The 19,251-nt window shown below is 35.6% G+C and overlaps 3 protein-coding genes across 3 annotated transcripts; 2 read left to right on the top strand and 1 right to left on the bottom strand.

Moving 5' to 3' along the window:
• Positions 1 to 1,094: 1,094 nt before the first annotated feature.
• LOTGIDRAFT_157828 (hypothetical protein) lies at positions 1,095 to 6,298 on the top strand (the record flags this gene model as incomplete). Its single annotated transcript, XM_009050423.1, has 13 exons — positions 1,095 to 1,241; positions 1,695 to 1,959; positions 2,183 to 2,350; positions 2,583 to 2,653; positions 2,898 to 3,005; positions 3,343 to 3,435; positions 3,775 to 3,855; positions 4,424 to 4,531; positions 4,822 to 4,905; positions 5,135 to 5,236; positions 5,376 to 5,425; positions 5,645 to 5,794; positions 6,208 to 6,298. The coding sequence occupies 13 exons, from the start codon at positions 1,095 to 1,097 to the stop codon at positions 6,296 to 6,298; spliced, it is 1,518 nt and encodes a 505-aa protein (XP_009048671.1).
• Positions 6,299 to 7,082: 784 nt separating this feature from the next.
• Positions 7,083 to 8,004, bottom strand: LOTGIDRAFT_157827 (hypothetical protein; the record flags this gene model as incomplete). The annotated part of the gene is made up of 2 exons (XM_009050422.1): positions 7,083 to 7,509; positions 7,928 to 8,004. The coding sequence occupies 2 exons, from the start codon at positions 8,002 to 8,004 to the stop codon at positions 7,083 to 7,085; spliced, it is 504 nt and encodes a 167-aa protein (XP_009048670.1).
• Positions 8,005 to 12,091: 4,087 nt separating this feature from the next.
• On the top strand, positions 12,092 to 17,429 carry LOTGIDRAFT_157826 (hypothetical protein; the record flags this gene model as incomplete). The annotated part of the gene is made up of 9 exons (XM_009050421.1): positions 12,092 to 12,145; positions 12,787 to 12,900; positions 13,334 to 13,560; positions 13,959 to 15,024; positions 15,194 to 15,347; positions 15,603 to 15,628; positions 16,110 to 16,269; positions 16,784 to 17,070; positions 17,220 to 17,429. The coding sequence occupies 9 exons, from the start codon at positions 12,092 to 12,094 to the stop codon at positions 17,427 to 17,429; spliced, it is 2,298 nt and encodes a 765-aa protein (XP_009048669.1).
• Positions 17,430 to 19,251: the final 1,822 nt, after the last annotated feature.

Here is a 19,251-nt window from a genome sequence, read left to right as displayed (position 1 = left end):
AGTCTTTAATTAGTTTTGACCACAAACACGATAACATGTATTGTACAAATTGTAACATAGGTCTAATTACATAAATAACTTAAATAGCAATAGAGAAAGGTGATTCATTTGATCTCAGGTTATATATTTTATTACCTTTTACTCAACTGTTTCAAATTACTCATTCTTTATAAGGCCATGATTTGACAGTTTTAGTTTCGCCGGGGGTGCGTCTTATTACCCAAAACATTCAGATCACAGAAAACTGGAACTGTGTCTATAACTTAAAGCATTCCCAATGAGTTCAGGCCACAGAAATCTAGGTGCGCATCTTTCTTACCCAAAGCATTCAGACCACATAAACCAGGGGTGCGCCTTTAATACTCAAAAACATTCAGACAAGGGAAAACCTTAATTCTTACATACATACTGTTCAGAAATCTATAGGTTATTCTTATTAATTACCAAAAAACATTCAGACCACAGAAAGTCCGGGGTGCGTCAAGCTTATTGATAAATTTATTTGACCGTAGCAAACCTTATAAGGCGCTGACTGGTACATACTCCGTGAGTATCCATCACATGAAACAACAACTTTGTATTTATGCTACATGACATAACAATAACTACTTGTGGGGCATGGCATGCACATCGTTATACCTTTAACAAATATACTATTGACTTAGTCAAAAATGATAAAAAAAAAAAAGTCAATAGTCGAGGGAACTTAATTTCAGCTGTCCGTATTCGAATTTTGAAAACCGAAAGGGATTATTGTAGGCCTCGTTCTTTCAACTGGCTGACGTTGAATATGAATACGCCAATTCATTTTAAATAATTAGTTCAAAAACCTAAGATGGATTTTCCATAACCTAGGGTTGTTAACCTAGTCCGTATTAATTATCATAGAATAAGTAGAAAAGGGCAATTTATGTTTGCGATATCAGCATCCGCTGGAAGCGAACGTTAACTTGTCATCTATCTATCTGCCTACCAATATAAAATGTTTGTGGTCTGAATCCGTCAAGAAAAGATAACTTCACCGGAAGCCGAAAGCGACCTCTGTAAACAAATCAAGTTGTTATTTTACACGTGAAGTGGGAAAAAAAATCGAAATGTCTCAATCAAAAATACTTTTAGCAAGTAAATTATTACATGAACTGTATGGGGAAGTTGTCGCTGATATCGCCACACATTTGATGAAATTTGGACCTCGGCATTTGAAGCTGATTAGTGAAAAAACAAAGATTAAATTGGAACAGGTTCGTTAGGATACAAACTGTCACTGTCAATCGACTAGCCTTCTCTATACCGGCTACCTGAAATTACCTCAAACCATGACAAAGCTGTTTTTTCAGCTGTAGGCTAAGATTCTAGTTCTTAAGAAATGGAATTTTTATTTCATAAATCAGGGTCAGTAGAAATGGGGTTGAATCAGTTTTGTCTTGTTTTTATTTATGCTGATAAGAGTTCTGGTTTTAAGTTGAAGTTGATGAAATTATGATGCAACTTCGAAAGGAATAAATGTAAATGCTATTTGTTAATTTGATGACAGTTTTCTGGTTTTGCACAAGTATCAGCTATTCGCAATCTATTTCACTTGAATGGTGTAAATAAGTGTTATACAGTGTTTTTGCTTCGACAGGAATCTGTGATCTTAACATGGAATTGGTCAAACATTACAAATGGAATCTGATCTTTTGTTTGAATTTCAGGTAAAGAAAGGAATTGGTATTCTAATCCAACATAATCTCATCAAGTTTGAGACATCTAAAAAGAAACCAGTAATGGAGTATACAGTTGACTGTGATAGAGTTATTCTGTTATCACGTTATCCTAAATATATTTACTGTGCTAAAACATTGTACGGGGATGCTGCCGAACTATTGGTTGAAGAGTTGTTACAAACTGGCCAATCGTTGATGAGTGAATCTACTGAACGAGTCACGGAGCGTCTTAACGAAGCTTTAGAATCCACAGGTAACTCAGTCTGTTTTAAGGCTAGATTTAATTTTATGCTGCAAAAGTAAAAACCCCTTACATTACAAATGAGCTCTTCCAATCATACTAATACAGCAGCCATATTAATAGAACATTTGCATGTATGAATGAGTTCAATAGAAAGTTGGGGGATGTCAAATAGATCACTGGCTCGCTGTATCCAGTCTATAATATTCTATTGCTGTATGTTTTTTTCTTTCAGGGAATCCAAAAATAACCACAAGCTTAGTATGTGATAAGTTTAGTTTATTGGTCAACACCCACTTTCTACGGCGCTGTAGTAACAGTGTTTACGATGCTAATGAAAGAGTTATAGGATATCAGGAACCATTAGAAAGAGATAAACTTTATATTCTACCTAATATAGAAGGTAATATTAATAGTCAGAAGGTCATTTTTGCTCGGGAAATATTGATTTCGTACATGACTAGGCTTTTCTAAAATAACAGGAACATCAGGCATCTGACAGAAAACTGGAATGATGCACATTGAAGTAATAAATGACCCTGATACACATAAAAGATAGAAAATATATCTTATATAATTTCCTTCATAATTCCATTGTGTTGTTAGGAAATTTGCTATTATGGTGTCTGTTTTAGGAAGTGTAAAAAGAAAAAGATTGAGTGAAGAATCAACACAATCTAATAAAAGATTAAAAACTGGTAGTGAAGTATGTTGAATTTATTTCTCTTTCAAAATCCCCCAGGGAGATGTGATCAAGCTTGATTTCAGCTGTCTATATGGTCATCTAAATATTTACTTTACCAGCTGATAGAGCTCAATTTTAGCTGTCTGTATAGTTGTCTAAATATTTACTTTATCAGCTGATAGAGCTCAATATCAGCTATCTGTATAGTTGTCTAAATATTTGATTTTAAATCCCTTTTCATAATCAAGGTATTTTTATATTGCAGTATACTGTACCAGATGATGGAATATACTGGATGATCAATGTAGACAGATTCCACCTATATTACAGAGATCAATTGATTATAGACAGCGTCAACAATAAAATAGACCAGGTAGAGTTATTGCCCTTTTTTTTATCATTTATTCGAATGAATGAGGTAGAATTCTATGTTATATCTTATGAAACAGCACATATTATGCTAAGAATTTCAGAAATAGACTGGATGTCAATCACCCTTGGGTCTTATTCTGGAAAACTAAAGTCAGATGATTTCAGCTAAAAGTGGAAAATGAACCCTATGAGCTGGGTCCAAGTCACATAAACTGAACTTAGATTGGTTTAGTTTTTCAGTCATTTGATTGGTCAATATCTTGAATAGATTTAAAATTTAGCTTTTTAAACCAATCAACCAAATATTTTAGACGACTAATATTGTAATATGTTTTTAGAAGTCCAGTGAAATAATAAGAAGTATGTTGAGATTAAGTGAAGTAAAAACAGAACCAATGTCCACTGTTTCAGCTCCTATGACTCTAGCAGAGGTCAGTTTCATTAGATTTTATATTAATGCATCACAGTGCATTGCAAAAGCTGCTTCTAAAATCTAAGGGCCTTTTTGATAGCTACTTCATCAAACACTTAGTTTTAGAGGAATTACAAGAACTACAGATGTCTGAAAATCTGAATGGTGTAAATTGGTGATATCAGTGTCCAAAATACACATAAAAAGCTTAGAAAACATCTGAACAGTCTTTTAAAGATAAGTTATGTATTGTCATTGCCTTCTCTCATGTATTATCAGCTCTGTCTTAATGTTTGTCAATTTCCACCTGTAATAGATCGTTTTCATTAACTTAATTGGCACAAAAAACTATTTTCAGATCTTACAGTCGTTACCTAATGAACTGGGAATGACCAAACATATACTTGAACAATATCTATCAATATTAGCCGAGGATTCTGTAAGTTGATTACATATACTAGAATAATATCTATCAATATTAGCCGAGGATTCTATAAGTTGATTGATATTACTGTCTAGAAGATATCCATGTATGATAGAAGTTGCTGTTTGTAAATTGAAATATAAATATATTGTATAGAGTTAATTAGATTTGATAATTATAATATATTTTGTAGTTGAATGTATTGAGTAAAGTTGGAGGAAGTAGTGGTGGTCTTTATGTTCTCAGTATCCTTTGAATTATATCATTATTTTATATTTTTTTGTTCAAATCCTCATTGAAATCAAACTTTTCTGCTTCTAAATGGAGTATTGAAGATTTTGTCATATAACAAACCAGGATAAAGGCATTAGCCTTGTCTTCAAGATTTCTAACTGTTGAGAAATCTTTAACATGCACAGCTAGTAGCCTCTGTTTATTGTCCGATGCAAAAAACGAAAGGGATGCCAAGTTGCACAGTCAAACAGTGGCCTCTAGGTTTAAAACCATGTAGAAAAAAGACAAGGACAATATGAATTTTATTTAATCTTAACTTATTCTACTAGATATTTATAAAATCTTACAGTTTCTGTGTCAGTCTCATGTAGAATCTGTAGTTCAAGAAAGGTTTGGATCAAAATGTTTACGAATATTTCGTGTCTTACTTTTAAAACGACACCTAGAGCAAAAACAGGTAACATTTTGTGGATTTTTTCTTATGAATGATTAATTGTGGTCTGACTCAAAAGAATCATGGATTATATCCCTTGTGTATCTACTCAAGCTAAGGCTTTCCCCAGTAATACTGGAACACAATGGGGCACAGGTGTTTTTGAATAATGTTTTTGTGGTCTGAAATTTAAAATATATCAAGGATTATTTCCCTTGTTTATTTATTAAAGCCCAGTCGGATCTTGACTTGATTTTGGACATATTTGTGTCAGAAGTAATATGAATAGAACATTGTTGTGTTTATTATTATAGATAGAGGAATATGCTATGGTTCCAACAAAAGAGACAAAAGAAATGTTGTACAACATGTTAGCTGAAAATTATATCACTATTACTGTAGGTTATATTTTTTTACATTATGCCTTTTTTTGTACCAAAAGTGACTCTTACCTATTGTCCGCTTGTGATTCCATTAAAATTATTATTTGAAATGGAATAATGACATAACAGTATCTAGCACTATAAGGTGTTTTTTGAGAAATCTTGTATAGATAAATTGAAAGTTTTTGATGCGTTCAAAGATTAATGGAGTCTGATAATAAAAAAAGTTTTTGTAATTTTTCAGGAAGTGTCAAAAACAGTAGACCATGCTCCGTCGAGAACATTTTATATTTTCCGTGTTCAGTTAGAACATGTGTCTAGAATGGTTTTAGATCATTGTTATAAGGTAAGATTATGTTTTAAATACACCTCTGAGTATTTCACTGAATAATTTCATGTAAGCCACTTCACTCAAAACTAGGATCTAAAAAAACATTTGTATGTAGATGCTTATACATAATATTCATTTAATTTTATTTTTGCAGGCAGCAGCCAATGCAATCAGCAGACGACAAATGGAGGTCAACAAACACAAGTAAGATTTCATTCAAATTCAGTTTTTAGGGAATTGCCAATTTCAATCAGTGAAAGCCTGGGAACTATCTGAACACTCTAATCTTTTACCTGTATAATATTTCTATCTTTCTCAACCTACTCACCTCTCACTCTAATCTTCTCTTAATCAAACTCTTCAGCTAACCCCCAGAACTACCCCTGTCCCCTACAGAAATTAACTATCTGATAATAATTTCAGGAGGGTGCTAGATAAACAAGAAAGAGTGGATGCTATCATTGCCTCATTAGAACAGTCTGGAGCAGACGAGGCCCAGAAACAAGAAATAAGGGAGACGATCACACCCCCAGAGGCTGAACAGCTAGAAAAGTGTCGAAACACTGTCAATATGTAAGTCTTGTTCCTTTAGTTTTTATTTATTAAACAGCTTGGACTGTTTCACAATATTTTAAACAAGATAAGATCAAGATATTAGGAAACACAGTAATTTGATTGGTTAATAATACTTAATGGAATATGAAATCTAGTAATTGACCAATCAGAGGAGGTCATCTCAAGTTAGGGTTTTTGCAACTGATCTCTAAACTAATATTCAAGTACATAAATCCATATATTCTCCCAATAATAATAAGGGTGCGCATTATCCATGCAATTATACAGTATATATATACTGTATAACTGTGATACGCACCAATGACTGTACTGCCGATCTCTCCTATGGGAAGATTTTTAAAGCCAAAGTTATGTGAAAAAGTGTGTTCAATGATTTTCAATTTTTGAATTTATTTGTTTCAATATTTCAGGCTAGAGTCGAGTGAGTTACAGATAGATGAAACAATATTTATTATAGAAATGTATTTAAATTATCATCTTTTACATAAAGCTATTAAATAATTCATTGTTTTTTTATTATTCTTGTGGAATATTCTCATAACTTTCATAAAATCTGCGAGCTTGTCAGTAACATTGTTTTGACATCATTTACGAAGCCATAATAATGTGCTGATTGGTACAAACAAACAGCTAACATCCCTCTGTCATTCTTAGCTTATGTACAGTCATCTTCACAGTGTCAAGATATTACAAACTTCGTCTTTAATGCAATAGCCAGCTTTCTTGTGTCGCGAAATGCAGCCATTTGATTGGATTGCACGCAAAGGAAAACAACCAATCAGAGGCCTTGACAGAAAGTATGTAAAAAGTAAGCCAAAGTGTTTAGTCTTTATGTCAAGAGCTTTTATTGGCTGTATTCGCTAGCGTCCAATCTAATCAAAAGGTATAAGAGGAAGTTTGTAATAGCTTGATATTATGAAGATGGTGTATCTTGTAATAAGTTTCCCACCCCACACACCCTCTTCATTTACACACATTACTTAGTAGCAATGTCTGTTATACCCGTACATGTGATGTAGCTGTATTTTGATTGAAAACTTGAATGCCATTTTGAAGTGAGGAATACACAGGCCCGTAGCCGGACTTGATTGTTCGTGGGAGTAAGTAATATATCGGGAAGGGCTGTCGGGTGTGGTAATTATACACAATAACACAATTAGAAATATTAAACACACAATTATATAGATAACAATTACTTTAATAAATAACCTTTCTTTTACCTTATATAAACATTTAGATTCAAAAAATCACTTTTTCTATTTTTGCAAAGCAAAGTCTGTTCATTTTACCTCACCATATCTTCGATTCTGTCTTTAATTGAGGGACGAAGAGGTAATCCCCCGGCAGGACTGATTGGTAGAACGGGAGAAATAGGTCTACCACATGGATAGGTCACTGTTTGGGTCACCACTTTATAACAAGTATAAGCAACACGTTTGGTGACTTTTTTAGTACATAATTTCGGAGGGTTGCAAGTGTAAGTGCGTTTTCCATCTCCGGTCTTGCAACTGCTGGCTTTAAAGTGAGATCGAACTTGTTGTCCTTTATATTTCTGTAAACAAACAGTTTCTGCCCATTGATGGACCTTTTCATCACAAGTTAAACCACATCGATTGATATTATCATTTCTACATCCGCACCATCCACTACAACTGGCAATTACACCAAAATTTTTAATAACTATGCCGTTTACCCGGGCATCACACCAACATCTGGAAATAACACAACACAAAATACAAAATAAAGCGTTTGAAGTTCAGAGCAGTGAGACCGATATCTTCACAACGAACCTCGTCTTATACCTTGACTGCCATAGTCACCTTTCTTGTATCACGGAAGTTAGTAAATGCAGCGATTTGATTGGATTGTACGCTAGCGAATACCTCGACTGAAAGTCAGTTAACAATAAGACAAAATACTGCTCTGATTGGCTGTTGTCGCTGGCGTACAATCCAATCAAATCGCTGCATTCTGTGACACAAGAATAGCATTTAGAAGATGGTTTTAGCTTGGAGTAATGACTGACAGTCGGTTTTAGTTCAAGTATAAACGATGTCTTTTTAAGAATATAATTCTGACACTCGGGAGGCTATCTCCGCCACTGGAATCATAATCAATACAATATCTTACCTTCTCCGAGCTCCAACAGATTGTAACGAAATCACCAACATGACGAGAAGGGGGGTAACTACAGCTAAATTCATCATCGTTGTTTGTAATCCTGTCAGTGGTTTTATACCTGAAACAGCAAGGGTATTGAATGTTGGGAGACTGTAGTTGGTGCAGAGCGGACGGACGTCGAGGTGGGCAGAACAGAATACCCCAACCGTCCTCCGATAATTTCGACCTATCATTAAAAAACATTTTCAACAGAACTCAAAGACCCTCACATTCTATTCCATTACAGAACGATTGACAACTAAAACAGCATCTTTACAATGGTCAAGCTATTACGAACTTCGTCTTATAAGTTTTTGATAGTTTGGCATCGTGAAGCTGGTAAAACAGATACAACTATCAACCTTAAACTTCAATTATTACTGTTAGAAATAGACAACTCGAATCCACTTTCAACCTGAAGAAAATACTATTATTCTTACCTTCAGAGGTTCTAATACGTTTATGATTTGTACTTGTGATTTTCTCGTCTTTTATAGAAAAACAGTCCACTTTTTTTTGTACCGAAAATGTTGAATTTAAGATGACGGATTATGGTTAGCCCCGTCCTTTATGCCAGTGGCATAATAGAATCCGGTTAGTCGAATTTAACCTACATTTAATTCTTCAATTTGATGTGTATACGAATTACAATACCCGGAACTATACCAACATTTTTTAACGTAAAAGGTCAGATTTGACGATGTTTACTTATTTTAATTTTTAAGGATTTGATTTCCATTGGCTAACATAATCCAATCAGAATTATGTATTGTTGCAATTATGTATTTTGTTAAAACATGTGATGAATAAAAATTAAGATTAAATACATGGTTGGATGCCCTTGGGACTATTGTACAATCCTCGATTTCGATTACCCAAACCTCACCCCGTTGATAGAACTGTAACAACAAGCTATAAAACCTGTCATCTTCTCAATCTACTTCAAACGTTGTAAAGTTATATCTTAACTGGAATTAGTTTTTTACCTTTCTAGTATCACAGATTTCAGATATTTGATTGTATGCCAGGTAAACATCATGACTTAAAATTGTTTACAGACATTTTGTTTAGGTCTATGATTGGCTGTATTCTCTAACGTAGCCTACAATCCGCTGCATTTACACACGTTCGTGATACATGAACGGTCGCTTTCTCAGTCAAGTAGATGGCTATCTGAATATTTGCTTTTCTGGCAATTTGTTTTCCAAAATCAAAATTTGATGTCCCATTCGTCTACAATGCAACGCACTTAGGAGGTTAAGAATGATTCTCTTCCAGTCGGTTATGAATAACCCTAACCCTAACGTTCGGTAATCCTCGACATTTTCCCTGAAGCTGAATCTGGTAAAGAGCTCTGGTGGAATTTTCACTGCAGATCGCTTGGAAGATATGCTGTTGATATTAAGAAAACATTAGCTCTGAGTTATAAAGTTTGTAATTTGTAATTTTTAGTAGACAAATAGAAAGGAGTTACTATGATTATTCTGTTTCAACACCTGTGGCTGTTTCTTTTCGTGGTTTTTTTTTTCAGGTAACTGCACTCGAGTCACCAGCAGAAAAAACATGAAACGGAATATCCAAATTTAAATTTTAACGAGATCGTGCTATGATTAAATTCATTCAGTAACTTCTATTTGTATTATATATTTTGAGTAAGGTGAGACGAGCTATATATGGATGATTGATTTTACATTATTTCGCTTCTGATTGTTATTTCAATGACTGAAAATATTATTGAAAATTAATCGCCTCAGTCTTGTTTAATTCAGGTAACGCCTTTAATATACTTCGGGTATATTAAATATTAAATTGTGGGCAAATCCTGAAAGACCCCACCCGTCTTCAAAATGAGGTGAAAATCAGTTTTGTATGCTGGAGTTCCATTCCCAAATTAATTAGTATTGATAAGAATTGTATCTTTGTTCAACAGCGTCCTGGCCCTTCATTGCAACAACCTTCGCTTGCTTTATTCAGGTTTTACTGATTTTTAGATTCTGCACAAAGTCCAGATTTTAAATTTTGATCCATTGCTCAAGTTTTAATCTACTGACTCGACAAAAAATATACCAGATTGGGTCTTGTTATTACAAACAGGTTTAATTTATTTGTTTCTGATACTCATACACGACCCTTTAAATTGTTGACTATGGAGATTATGTGAATGTAATATGCAGTTAACACCTAGTTTCATAACAATCCATTAACAATAGATAGCCTATTGAATTCAAGTACATTTAACTTGAAAACCCTGGGCATGTCAGGCTGCGAGAAAAGGGGCGGGGGGACTCCAAGTGCATAGCAGTACACTACTTGACGGGCCGAACGAAACAGCAGGTGCGTGGACAAATAAGAAAGGATAAGCATGATAGGCCTTAATATGTACTTTATCTTGTTCACCAAATATGCCAATAAGATAAATAAGATATAATAGAAACCGACATGAACTATTCCTTGAATCGTTTGAAGACATGTTGACAAGAAATATAATGTATGCTATAAAATATGCTGTTCTGTATCGTTCAAGATGGGTATGACGGACGGACCCAGATTACCGCAGAAACAGTCCCGCCGATTCGGCACTTCTCGGCACTTCTCGGCAGTCTCCGTAAAAAGGAGAAGGGTTAAAACTCAATACGTTATACACTTATGAATAGTTCAACTGGACTTAAACTAGTTTATATTTCAGGTACCGGTAATTTACTTTTCCAAGAAATAAAGTCATTATGACAACGATAAAGGGATACTGTCGTCTAAATATCTGCCTTCATATCTGACAAGGCCCAATTTCTGAATGGTTGGGTTCATATGTGTTCTCTATAACTATTGTTCCGTCCATGAATTATTTGATTCAATTACAGACGAACTATCTCAGATTGACAATCCGACGAGTGATACAGACGGCTGAAATTGAGCTCTATTAGTTGTTCCATGATGCTATATTAATGAGTTTACTATCAAACAGTACTAGTTTATGCAGCCCAGTTTAACCATATACCTTTAAATACTTTATTTAGAAGGTAACCAATAGCGAGTATTTTATTGCTACAAAGCGTTTGAAATTATTCTATAGATTGTTGTCGATACAATAGTTCGACTCAATCAGTCATAGTATGAATAGATCGTCTATTATAGAACATTATTTTATTATATAAACATTATAAACCTTCAAGAGTAGGGCCGAGCTCCTTAGGGTGGGGGTGTGAGGGTGGTTTTGGAGCTATTGTAAAGGGGTCTTGAAAGTTGGGAGCCGACAAGGCCGAGAGTGTGCACGCCAGAGATGAACCTTTCAGTGGCGATGAGCTCTTCCGAAGTTATTTCCTCTATCGATTGAGTTGGCTGACTTCAGTTGATGATATGTTAATCCTGTAAACTCTATGTCATTTCATCACTAACTTTCTGCACCCTTTTTGACTAATGAATACACGGCAACACCATACAATATGCAATATGTGCAGTATATCGACGCTAACCTACTGGATTCCACCTGTCGGCGCCGCCCATATTCAATAAAATACAATTAGTATAAAGCTATATACATGTAGTGAGTTATTATTACCCACTGTTGAATTCTTGGTAATAAATGATAGCATGACAACGTAAACTTGTTGACACATTTTATACCATTCAACTTCCTTCTAAATTCATTTTTTAAACATTGAAGGAGATTTTACTGCTTTTGTTGACGGTGCGGATTATATTTTGTTAAGAAATTGCTAAGGTTGGTAAATTTCTATATTAAATTTTATATTATAATATTTTTATAACGGTGTTAAAGTTCTATACAACGTAATACCACAGGTCAAATTTTATATTTTTATCTGGATGTTGCCAGGTAGGATCTTTGGTGCAAGAGTCCAAATTTGTTCACGAGGCTCAGAAAATCTGTAAAATTATCGCTTTTAGATCTCGGGACTATATTGCCTGAATTTATCTCACCGTTTAGACCTACCCTATTCAGTAATTCAATTCAACTGTTATTGTTGAATCGGTACCTTCACAGGAAGTATACTACTTACATTCAATTGTAAATTGTAGAAACGTTGTGATTGAATTTGAGAAGTTTTAAATTAAGATTTGATATTAAAGATGATGTGATGCTGATTGGAGAGTATAGAGGAACTAGGATTAGTCAAGATGGGATGTGGATCATCCAAGTCCGATGGAACAGATCTTCCCGAACTAGCCGTGGTAGGAAAAATGATTTATCACGTTTTCCACTGCACAAAGCATTATTCAGGTGTATCAGTCACAATACAGGACAACATCCTGATCACTACCTCTTCCAGCACAATTCTAGATGGCCTGAGAATTAATACAAAACAGTTGAACATCGTCCCAATGTTCGACAGTATTATCTCAGCTGTAGACTGATCTTTTTCAAAATTCTCTCAGACAGACCTCAAGATGTCGTTGTCCAACCCTGAAAATATGAAAGTCATCGAATAAAAAATGTATAAGAACTGCCCCGAACAAAATAGCATGTCAAAAAGTACAATATCAAGGCAACTTCCCTTTTGTGACGTTTATTTTTCGTGACACCCGATATGAATTTAAGTGATAAAGTTAATCTATTATAGATATACTACTCCTTTCTTTAATCAATTTATGCAACGTTTCGATTCACATACAGGAATCTTTATCAAGCACAAAATAATAATATTAATTAACATTTTGTGCTTGATAAAGATTCCTGTATGTGTTTCGAAACGTTGCAAAAATTAAAGAAAGGAGTATTATATCTATAATATATAATTATTTAGTTAATGTTCTATCTATTTCTAAATGTCATTTGAAGATTAAACGTACAACAGTTTGAATTTGTTTTATAGTTCCCAGTACCAGAAAGTGAACCGGGCTATCCGCCACCAAAACCACCCAGGACTACTAAAAATGAATATTTTAATCCAGCTGAATTTACTTCTATAGATAATAATGTTAGAAAGGTAAGTCTGATATCATTCTACGACTGGAATTATCAATTCTATGTGCTGCATGACAATGGAACAGTTGTCTGTCTAAATGTGTATTGGATCATTCATTGGTCATTCATTTGTCATTGGAACCATCAAACAAGATGATATACACACAGAAAGCGTATTGTCGTGGACAACAAACCAAACTGTGCACATAAAAAAGCCATATTAGGCTGTCCTAGAATAGACAACTCGGTTGCCATGAGTCTAGTATGTAGATCTCTTATTTCACATCATTTATACAATTCCTTTTGATGATTTATTGTTAACAAAATGAAGACATTGAATAACACACAAATTAACCGGTAACTTAGCTGCCATTGAATTAACGTGTCAAATTACAGGCCTGATTATGACAGTGCGACTCCTTGAGAAAATATGTGCAACATTTTCTTCTTTCCAGTTGAAAAATTCTAAAGCAGAATCGTACGAAGCTCTAGTAGGGGAAATAACCAATGGTCTGACCACAGATCTACAGAAACTACGAGCTCTATATATCTGGTTAGGGAACCAGCCAATAGAAAACCAAGCCTACCCTAATGTTACTGATAATTCAACACCCAGAGGTTATATGAAAAACATTAAACATGGCAGAGGCAGTTTTACAGCTTTCTTTACTTTGTTATGTCGGTAGGTCAATTTGCTCTACTGGTATCACCCCTGTTCTCCCCCAAAATACCCTGGCGCGTTGCCCTTGGTCTCATAAGGTCAGCCTTTTGGACTTCCCCTACCCCGGCTTTCTAGACTGGAGGAATCTTGTGAGGATTACAGTAACAGTAACAATGATAAGCAATGAAAGTCATGATGAAAGCAACTGTGTACAAAGCTATACTAAACTGTACCGATTCGCGGTAACATAGCGCAAATACCAACCATTCGCACCATACCTACCACGTAAATATCTCTTGGCAAATTAAAGATAGGCTACCTCAACGGCAGTGGCTATTTACCACGTACAGGATCACCTTTCTCACTTTAAAACTATTTTTTTTCAGGGCAGCTAAATGTTTAAAACTTTTTTTTTTCAGGGCAGCTAAATTACCAACAGTTATCATTCATGGGAAAGGAAAGTCAAAGAATTACGAAGTCGGTGATAAGGACTTCAGTAATCTGAACAGTCAATGGTGTGCCGTGTACGTTGATGGAGATTGGAGGATCGTTCACGCATTGTGGTCGTTCAGAGCCGTATCTGGTTTCAATCAAGGAAACTGGACGCAGATTGAGAGAGACGGAAAGGCCTTGAACACGAAAGATACAAAATCTTCTGGAAAAGGTGTGACTCAATTAAATGAATATTATTTCTTAACCGAGCCCGAGGAATTTATTTATAAATGTCGTCCAGATAAAGATCCCTGGCAATTATTGAGAACTCCGTGGTCTATGGACAAGTATACCAGTGTCCCCTACTGTAGAGAGAACTTCTTCAGTTCCGGTCTGAAAATCATCAGTGAAAATAACTGTATCCTAAAATCAGAAAAGGGGAAATGCTGGCTTGAATTTGGACATGATCCAGAGGTAGAGCAGAATCTGAATTATGAATTTTTCTATAACGAGGAGGCCTCTGGGCAACCCCTGCCATCAGACCGGCGTCTCAACCGATTTGTTGCCTACAACAATGAAGTAAACAAGAAGAGCTTCGTTGTTCGATTTTCCTGTGTTGGCGTTTACAAAATGGTCATTTCCAAGATGGTCGAGTTTCGGCTGGATTGTCCAGGTATCGGAGAATGCCTAGAAGAGTTTCCAGAAAATCCGCAGATTGGTTACGGTTACGGACGAGCTGCCCAATCGGCAGGTATCAACTCGACTAACCAATATTATGGATTTATCTTTCTTACACACAATGAAACAAAAACCTTTCAATTTGTGGTTGAAGACCCCAAACATTTTCAGATGCAGTTCAAAGATGCTGCTAGCAATACGGATCTGTCGCCGTACGTCCACCAGACCATATCAGACAATAACGTAGCCGTACAAGTAAGGATGCCGGAAGACCAAGAAGGTGATTGCGTCTTGTCGTTCAGCAATAATAACCATGTTGCCATCAACTATCTGATATCTACTGATAATATCGCTGAGTCCGGGTCCACATCGCCGGTAAGTCTTACACTGTGTCTTTTCTTCAGCCGTGTTGATCTAAAGATTCCTCGACAACTGAAAACTTTTTCTCACCTCAAATTAAACTTCACATTTTGCACATCCAGTCCATCCAGTAACAGAAAAATAGGACGTAAAGCTCCATTTCATTTAATGTCCTATATTGTAGAGAAGAGATCCAGTGCGAGAAGCTTTAATCCGGGCCACCAAGGATACTGATATCGACATCCTAGAGTTAGCTATCGAGAGATTTGAACAGGATCGACTAGAAGACAGGGGTGACTTGACTCGAGCTAGGAAAAGGCTTCAGAGCCTTTATGATGGTAAACACGTTTCTTTTTTTTATCTATGAAATAACAGATAACTTATAGATCATTTATGAAGAACCAAAGAACTGTGATATGGTATCAAAATATTGTTCGCTACTTGGAGTCTATGAAAGAGTAAACATCCCCAAATATTATTTTTCCCATCTTGGACTAAAAATTAAATTTGTAGCTAATCAGATTCTTTGATTGTCGAATGACTATTCTCTATTCTGTAGTATTTATTTCAAATCAAATGAAAAAATTTTACAGCTCAAGCCGGAGATCAAGACAGAGAGGTGAGAAGATTTTTTCTTTCTTTCTGTTGCTGAATCTTTCATGAATGTTATGCAGCGGAAATTAAATGCATCGCTGGGCAGCTTCGGGCTTTGAAATGCATCGTTCAAGCTATATAGCCAGATAAAACCAAGAGCTTGCGTATGGTTTCAACCCGATTCGCGTGGTGTATTGGAACCCGTAAGGATATATATATGACGTCACCAATCAAGTAGCGTATGTAGGCCATTGCCCTCCCAGAGGCCTGTGACAGGTCTTACTTTGAAGTGAAAATTAATTTATCATAATGCTCAAAATTCGTCTCAGACCATCTGAAATCCATAGAACTCTGGCAGCTCCCAGTCTCTCGGTCTCAAGGGGTCTTCAATGAAGTTGTAGAGGGTGATTTAATGGGTCTCATGATCAAGGTTTTTACAAAGCTTATATCAAATCCTATCACCCATGAAGACAAAGAATTAGCTTGGAAAATTCCCTTTAATTCAGAAAGACGAGGCGAGGATACGAGAGAGATTGAGGGTAGCGACTAGGGAAGACGATATAGATGAACTAGAAGCGGCTATTGAAGAGTTCATGGGAAACAGACTCGAAGACCAGGACGACTTGACCAAGGCTAAACAGAAATTACTAGACTTATACACTAAAGGTAAGGCTTTATCTAGCCTCGACCAGTACCTTGTAATTTTATGCTGTAACTCAATCTTAATGTGGTACTACCATTTATAAACTATTTTTGATGTAATTTGAAGCAATTTAATATATGTATAATAGCCTATTATATCATGCTTCTGCAAATTCGAAATAAAGTTGGATGCAATCAGCGCTAAAGCAACGAAGGGCAATAACTCGGTATATACAATATTGTGAACCATCGTGTGATTATAATCGCCGCCATCTATATGGTATTTCTACTTGAACAATTCAAATAGTAGTGGTGGGGTTTAATCTCGGTCGACTTGTCTGGTAACCTTGTCATCTTTCCTCATTATTCCAGTAGACCCAACTGTAAATACAGATAATCTGGGAAAGACTAATATTTGACAAAGGCCCATCTCATAGACAGGATTCTCTTGAACCTTAGTTGTTATCCTTTTAAAAATGGTTGTTAATTTCTTTCTGTATATTTGTACAAACTGAATAATCTATATTTTCTATTCCAGCACTGCATATAGCTACCCAAAAGAGAGATATAGATCGTCTGGAACATGTAATAGACCGAGCTAAAAGCAGTCGAGTCTGTGGAACTTTGAGGTTTTCAGAAGCTATGATTGAAGCCGAGGAGACCTTGGAACAATTGAAGAGATTGAGGACGTACATGATGCGAGTACTGGCCTTGAAGCAAGCTACTGTATCAGAAATCACGAGCTATAAACGCCCCAAACCCTGTATACATGATGTTATGAAGGCTACTTATCTACTGCTGGGTGAACGAGAGAAACAATTAAAGGTATGACCATGTCCTACAGCAGTTGAAGGTTTTAGAGCCGTCCCTACCCTACAGCAATTCTATTTATTTATTGATTTATTTATTTATTGATCTATTTATGTATTGATTTATTTATTTATTGATTCTATTTATTTATTGATATATTTTAGAGATGGGAACATATACAGAGTTTGACTCGTAAATTAGGAAAAGAGAGTCTTATTAGAAGGATCAAGGAATTTGATCTGGTGAATTTAAAGATACCAGTGGCTAATAGATCTGATAGGTTGTTAGATATGTATGATAAACGTACTGTTTATTTGACTAGTGCTGGGGCTGGCACCTTCTTTAAGTGGGTAAGAGCATCTTCACAATGTTAAAGTACTTGACTGCAATAGTCTTGTATCATGATAACTTTTCCGTCGAGAGCCCTGATGGCTGTACAATCTAATTAAATCGCTGCAATCCGTGATACGAGGATAGTTGGGATTGCAGTCGCGAAGTTTATAATACCTGGGTATTGTCAAGATGCGTAAGAGATTCTAAAAATGTCAAAAGAGATTCTCGGATGTCTTTGGCTTGGCTTATGATAACTTCTATTTGCACTGTATTGTGCCTAAGGGGGGCAAGAGGTGGGGGGTGCCAAACGACTCCCACCCACGAAAAAATTCTGCAATCAACCAATATCATCACTACAACTAAACACCATACTCCATTGCCCCTCCGGATGTAATGCATGCCCCTCCAAACAATCACGTCTGGTTACAGACCTAGGCCAGATTATGACACACCTATCACACGATCTTGGCGTATGTTATCCTGATTTATTATATTTCAGAGTCGTAACATTTTAAATGAACTTCAAGAAGAGGTTCCTAGTCGAAGATCAGTTTAGCAGAACGACTACATTTATCATTGTCTGTAAATAACAATTATATCATCAATAGCTGTTTATAAACACAATAACTGTACAATACAATAAATATAAAAATAAAAAAAAATCTTATGAATTTCTACATGTAGACCTACCATTAAATAACGGCGCCATTTGGGATTACAGTTTTATTATCCCCCTGTAAAGAAATGGTTTGCAGCCCCAAATTGTATCCCCACTTCATTTCTAACAAATCTAAAAATATGATTTCTATACGTTTTTTGTATTTGTCAGAAGGCACCAAAATCAATTCTTTTTTTCAAAAACTTCCTTGAGTCTAACCCTACCAGACTCTCTATGAGAGGCTCGGGGCGTATTATCGCATCGCACAAAGAGCCTTGGATGTTATTAGCGAAAAGAATTGGAATGGTTCAAATCGATGCTATCAATTTTCCCGATAAATGAGTTTGGTAAAACTTTCAGATACAAGTACAAAAACTTTTAGGTCTAAACTATAGACTACTATAGAGTTTAAATGTGAATATAATATACAGTTAACACCTAGTTTCATAACAACAATTCAATAACAACGTGTATTGATCTGTAATTGTACTTGAAAATAGGCAGAAATGAGGCTTATTTATAGAATGTCCCTTAACAATTCTGTGACACCTCTACCTAATGACTAACGTCACATGCATAGGAGTAAAACGGCAGGTGCGTGTATATTTTACATGTTTAAGAAAGGATAAGCATGCTATGCGTTTGAATAGGCTATAATCTTTATGTTCACCAAAGAGAGTAAAACTTATTTATGATAGAAATCACTAGAGGAACGTTCCAATTCTAAAAGCATCACGATATAGCAATCCCCAGTTGCGTATAATGAAGGTGGCCATGAGTACCGAACGCAACTCACAACTCAGTTACATGAGAGTTGTATTCGAAATTTCTGACTGTTATTTTTATTCGCCAGATGATCGAACCATGGCGGGCTTGTAAAAAGGCGAACAGGCCCGATGCCTTCGCAACCATATGCAACTGGTGATCGCTATTGTGGGAGGGTCTTTTAATCGTCAACCGTCATGTTGATAATAAATAAGATTAATAGCCATTGAAAGTGGAAATTAATGCTTAACATGGTTAGATTAACCCGGGAAAACTAAGCGCTTTGTCTTGAGCGCCTTAAAATAGAAAGAAGAAAAAGTTCAAAAATTCCCCTAAGTGAGTTATAGATTTAAAAATAGTTGGATTAGAACATATACCGAGAAATTTAACGTCAATATGACAGTGAAAGGGATACACACGTCTACATTTTTGCTTGTAGA

This window comes from Lottia gigantea (assembly GCF_000327385.1).
Source record: "Lottia gigantea unplaced genomic scaffold LOTGIsca_15, whole genome shotgun sequence".
Taxonomy (NCBI): Eukaryota; Metazoa; Mollusca; class Gastropoda; family Lottiidae; genus Lottia; species Lottia gigantea.
The sequence above is the reverse complement of the archived record's forward strand: the minus strand, read 5'-3'. Positions and strand labels throughout refer to the sequence as shown.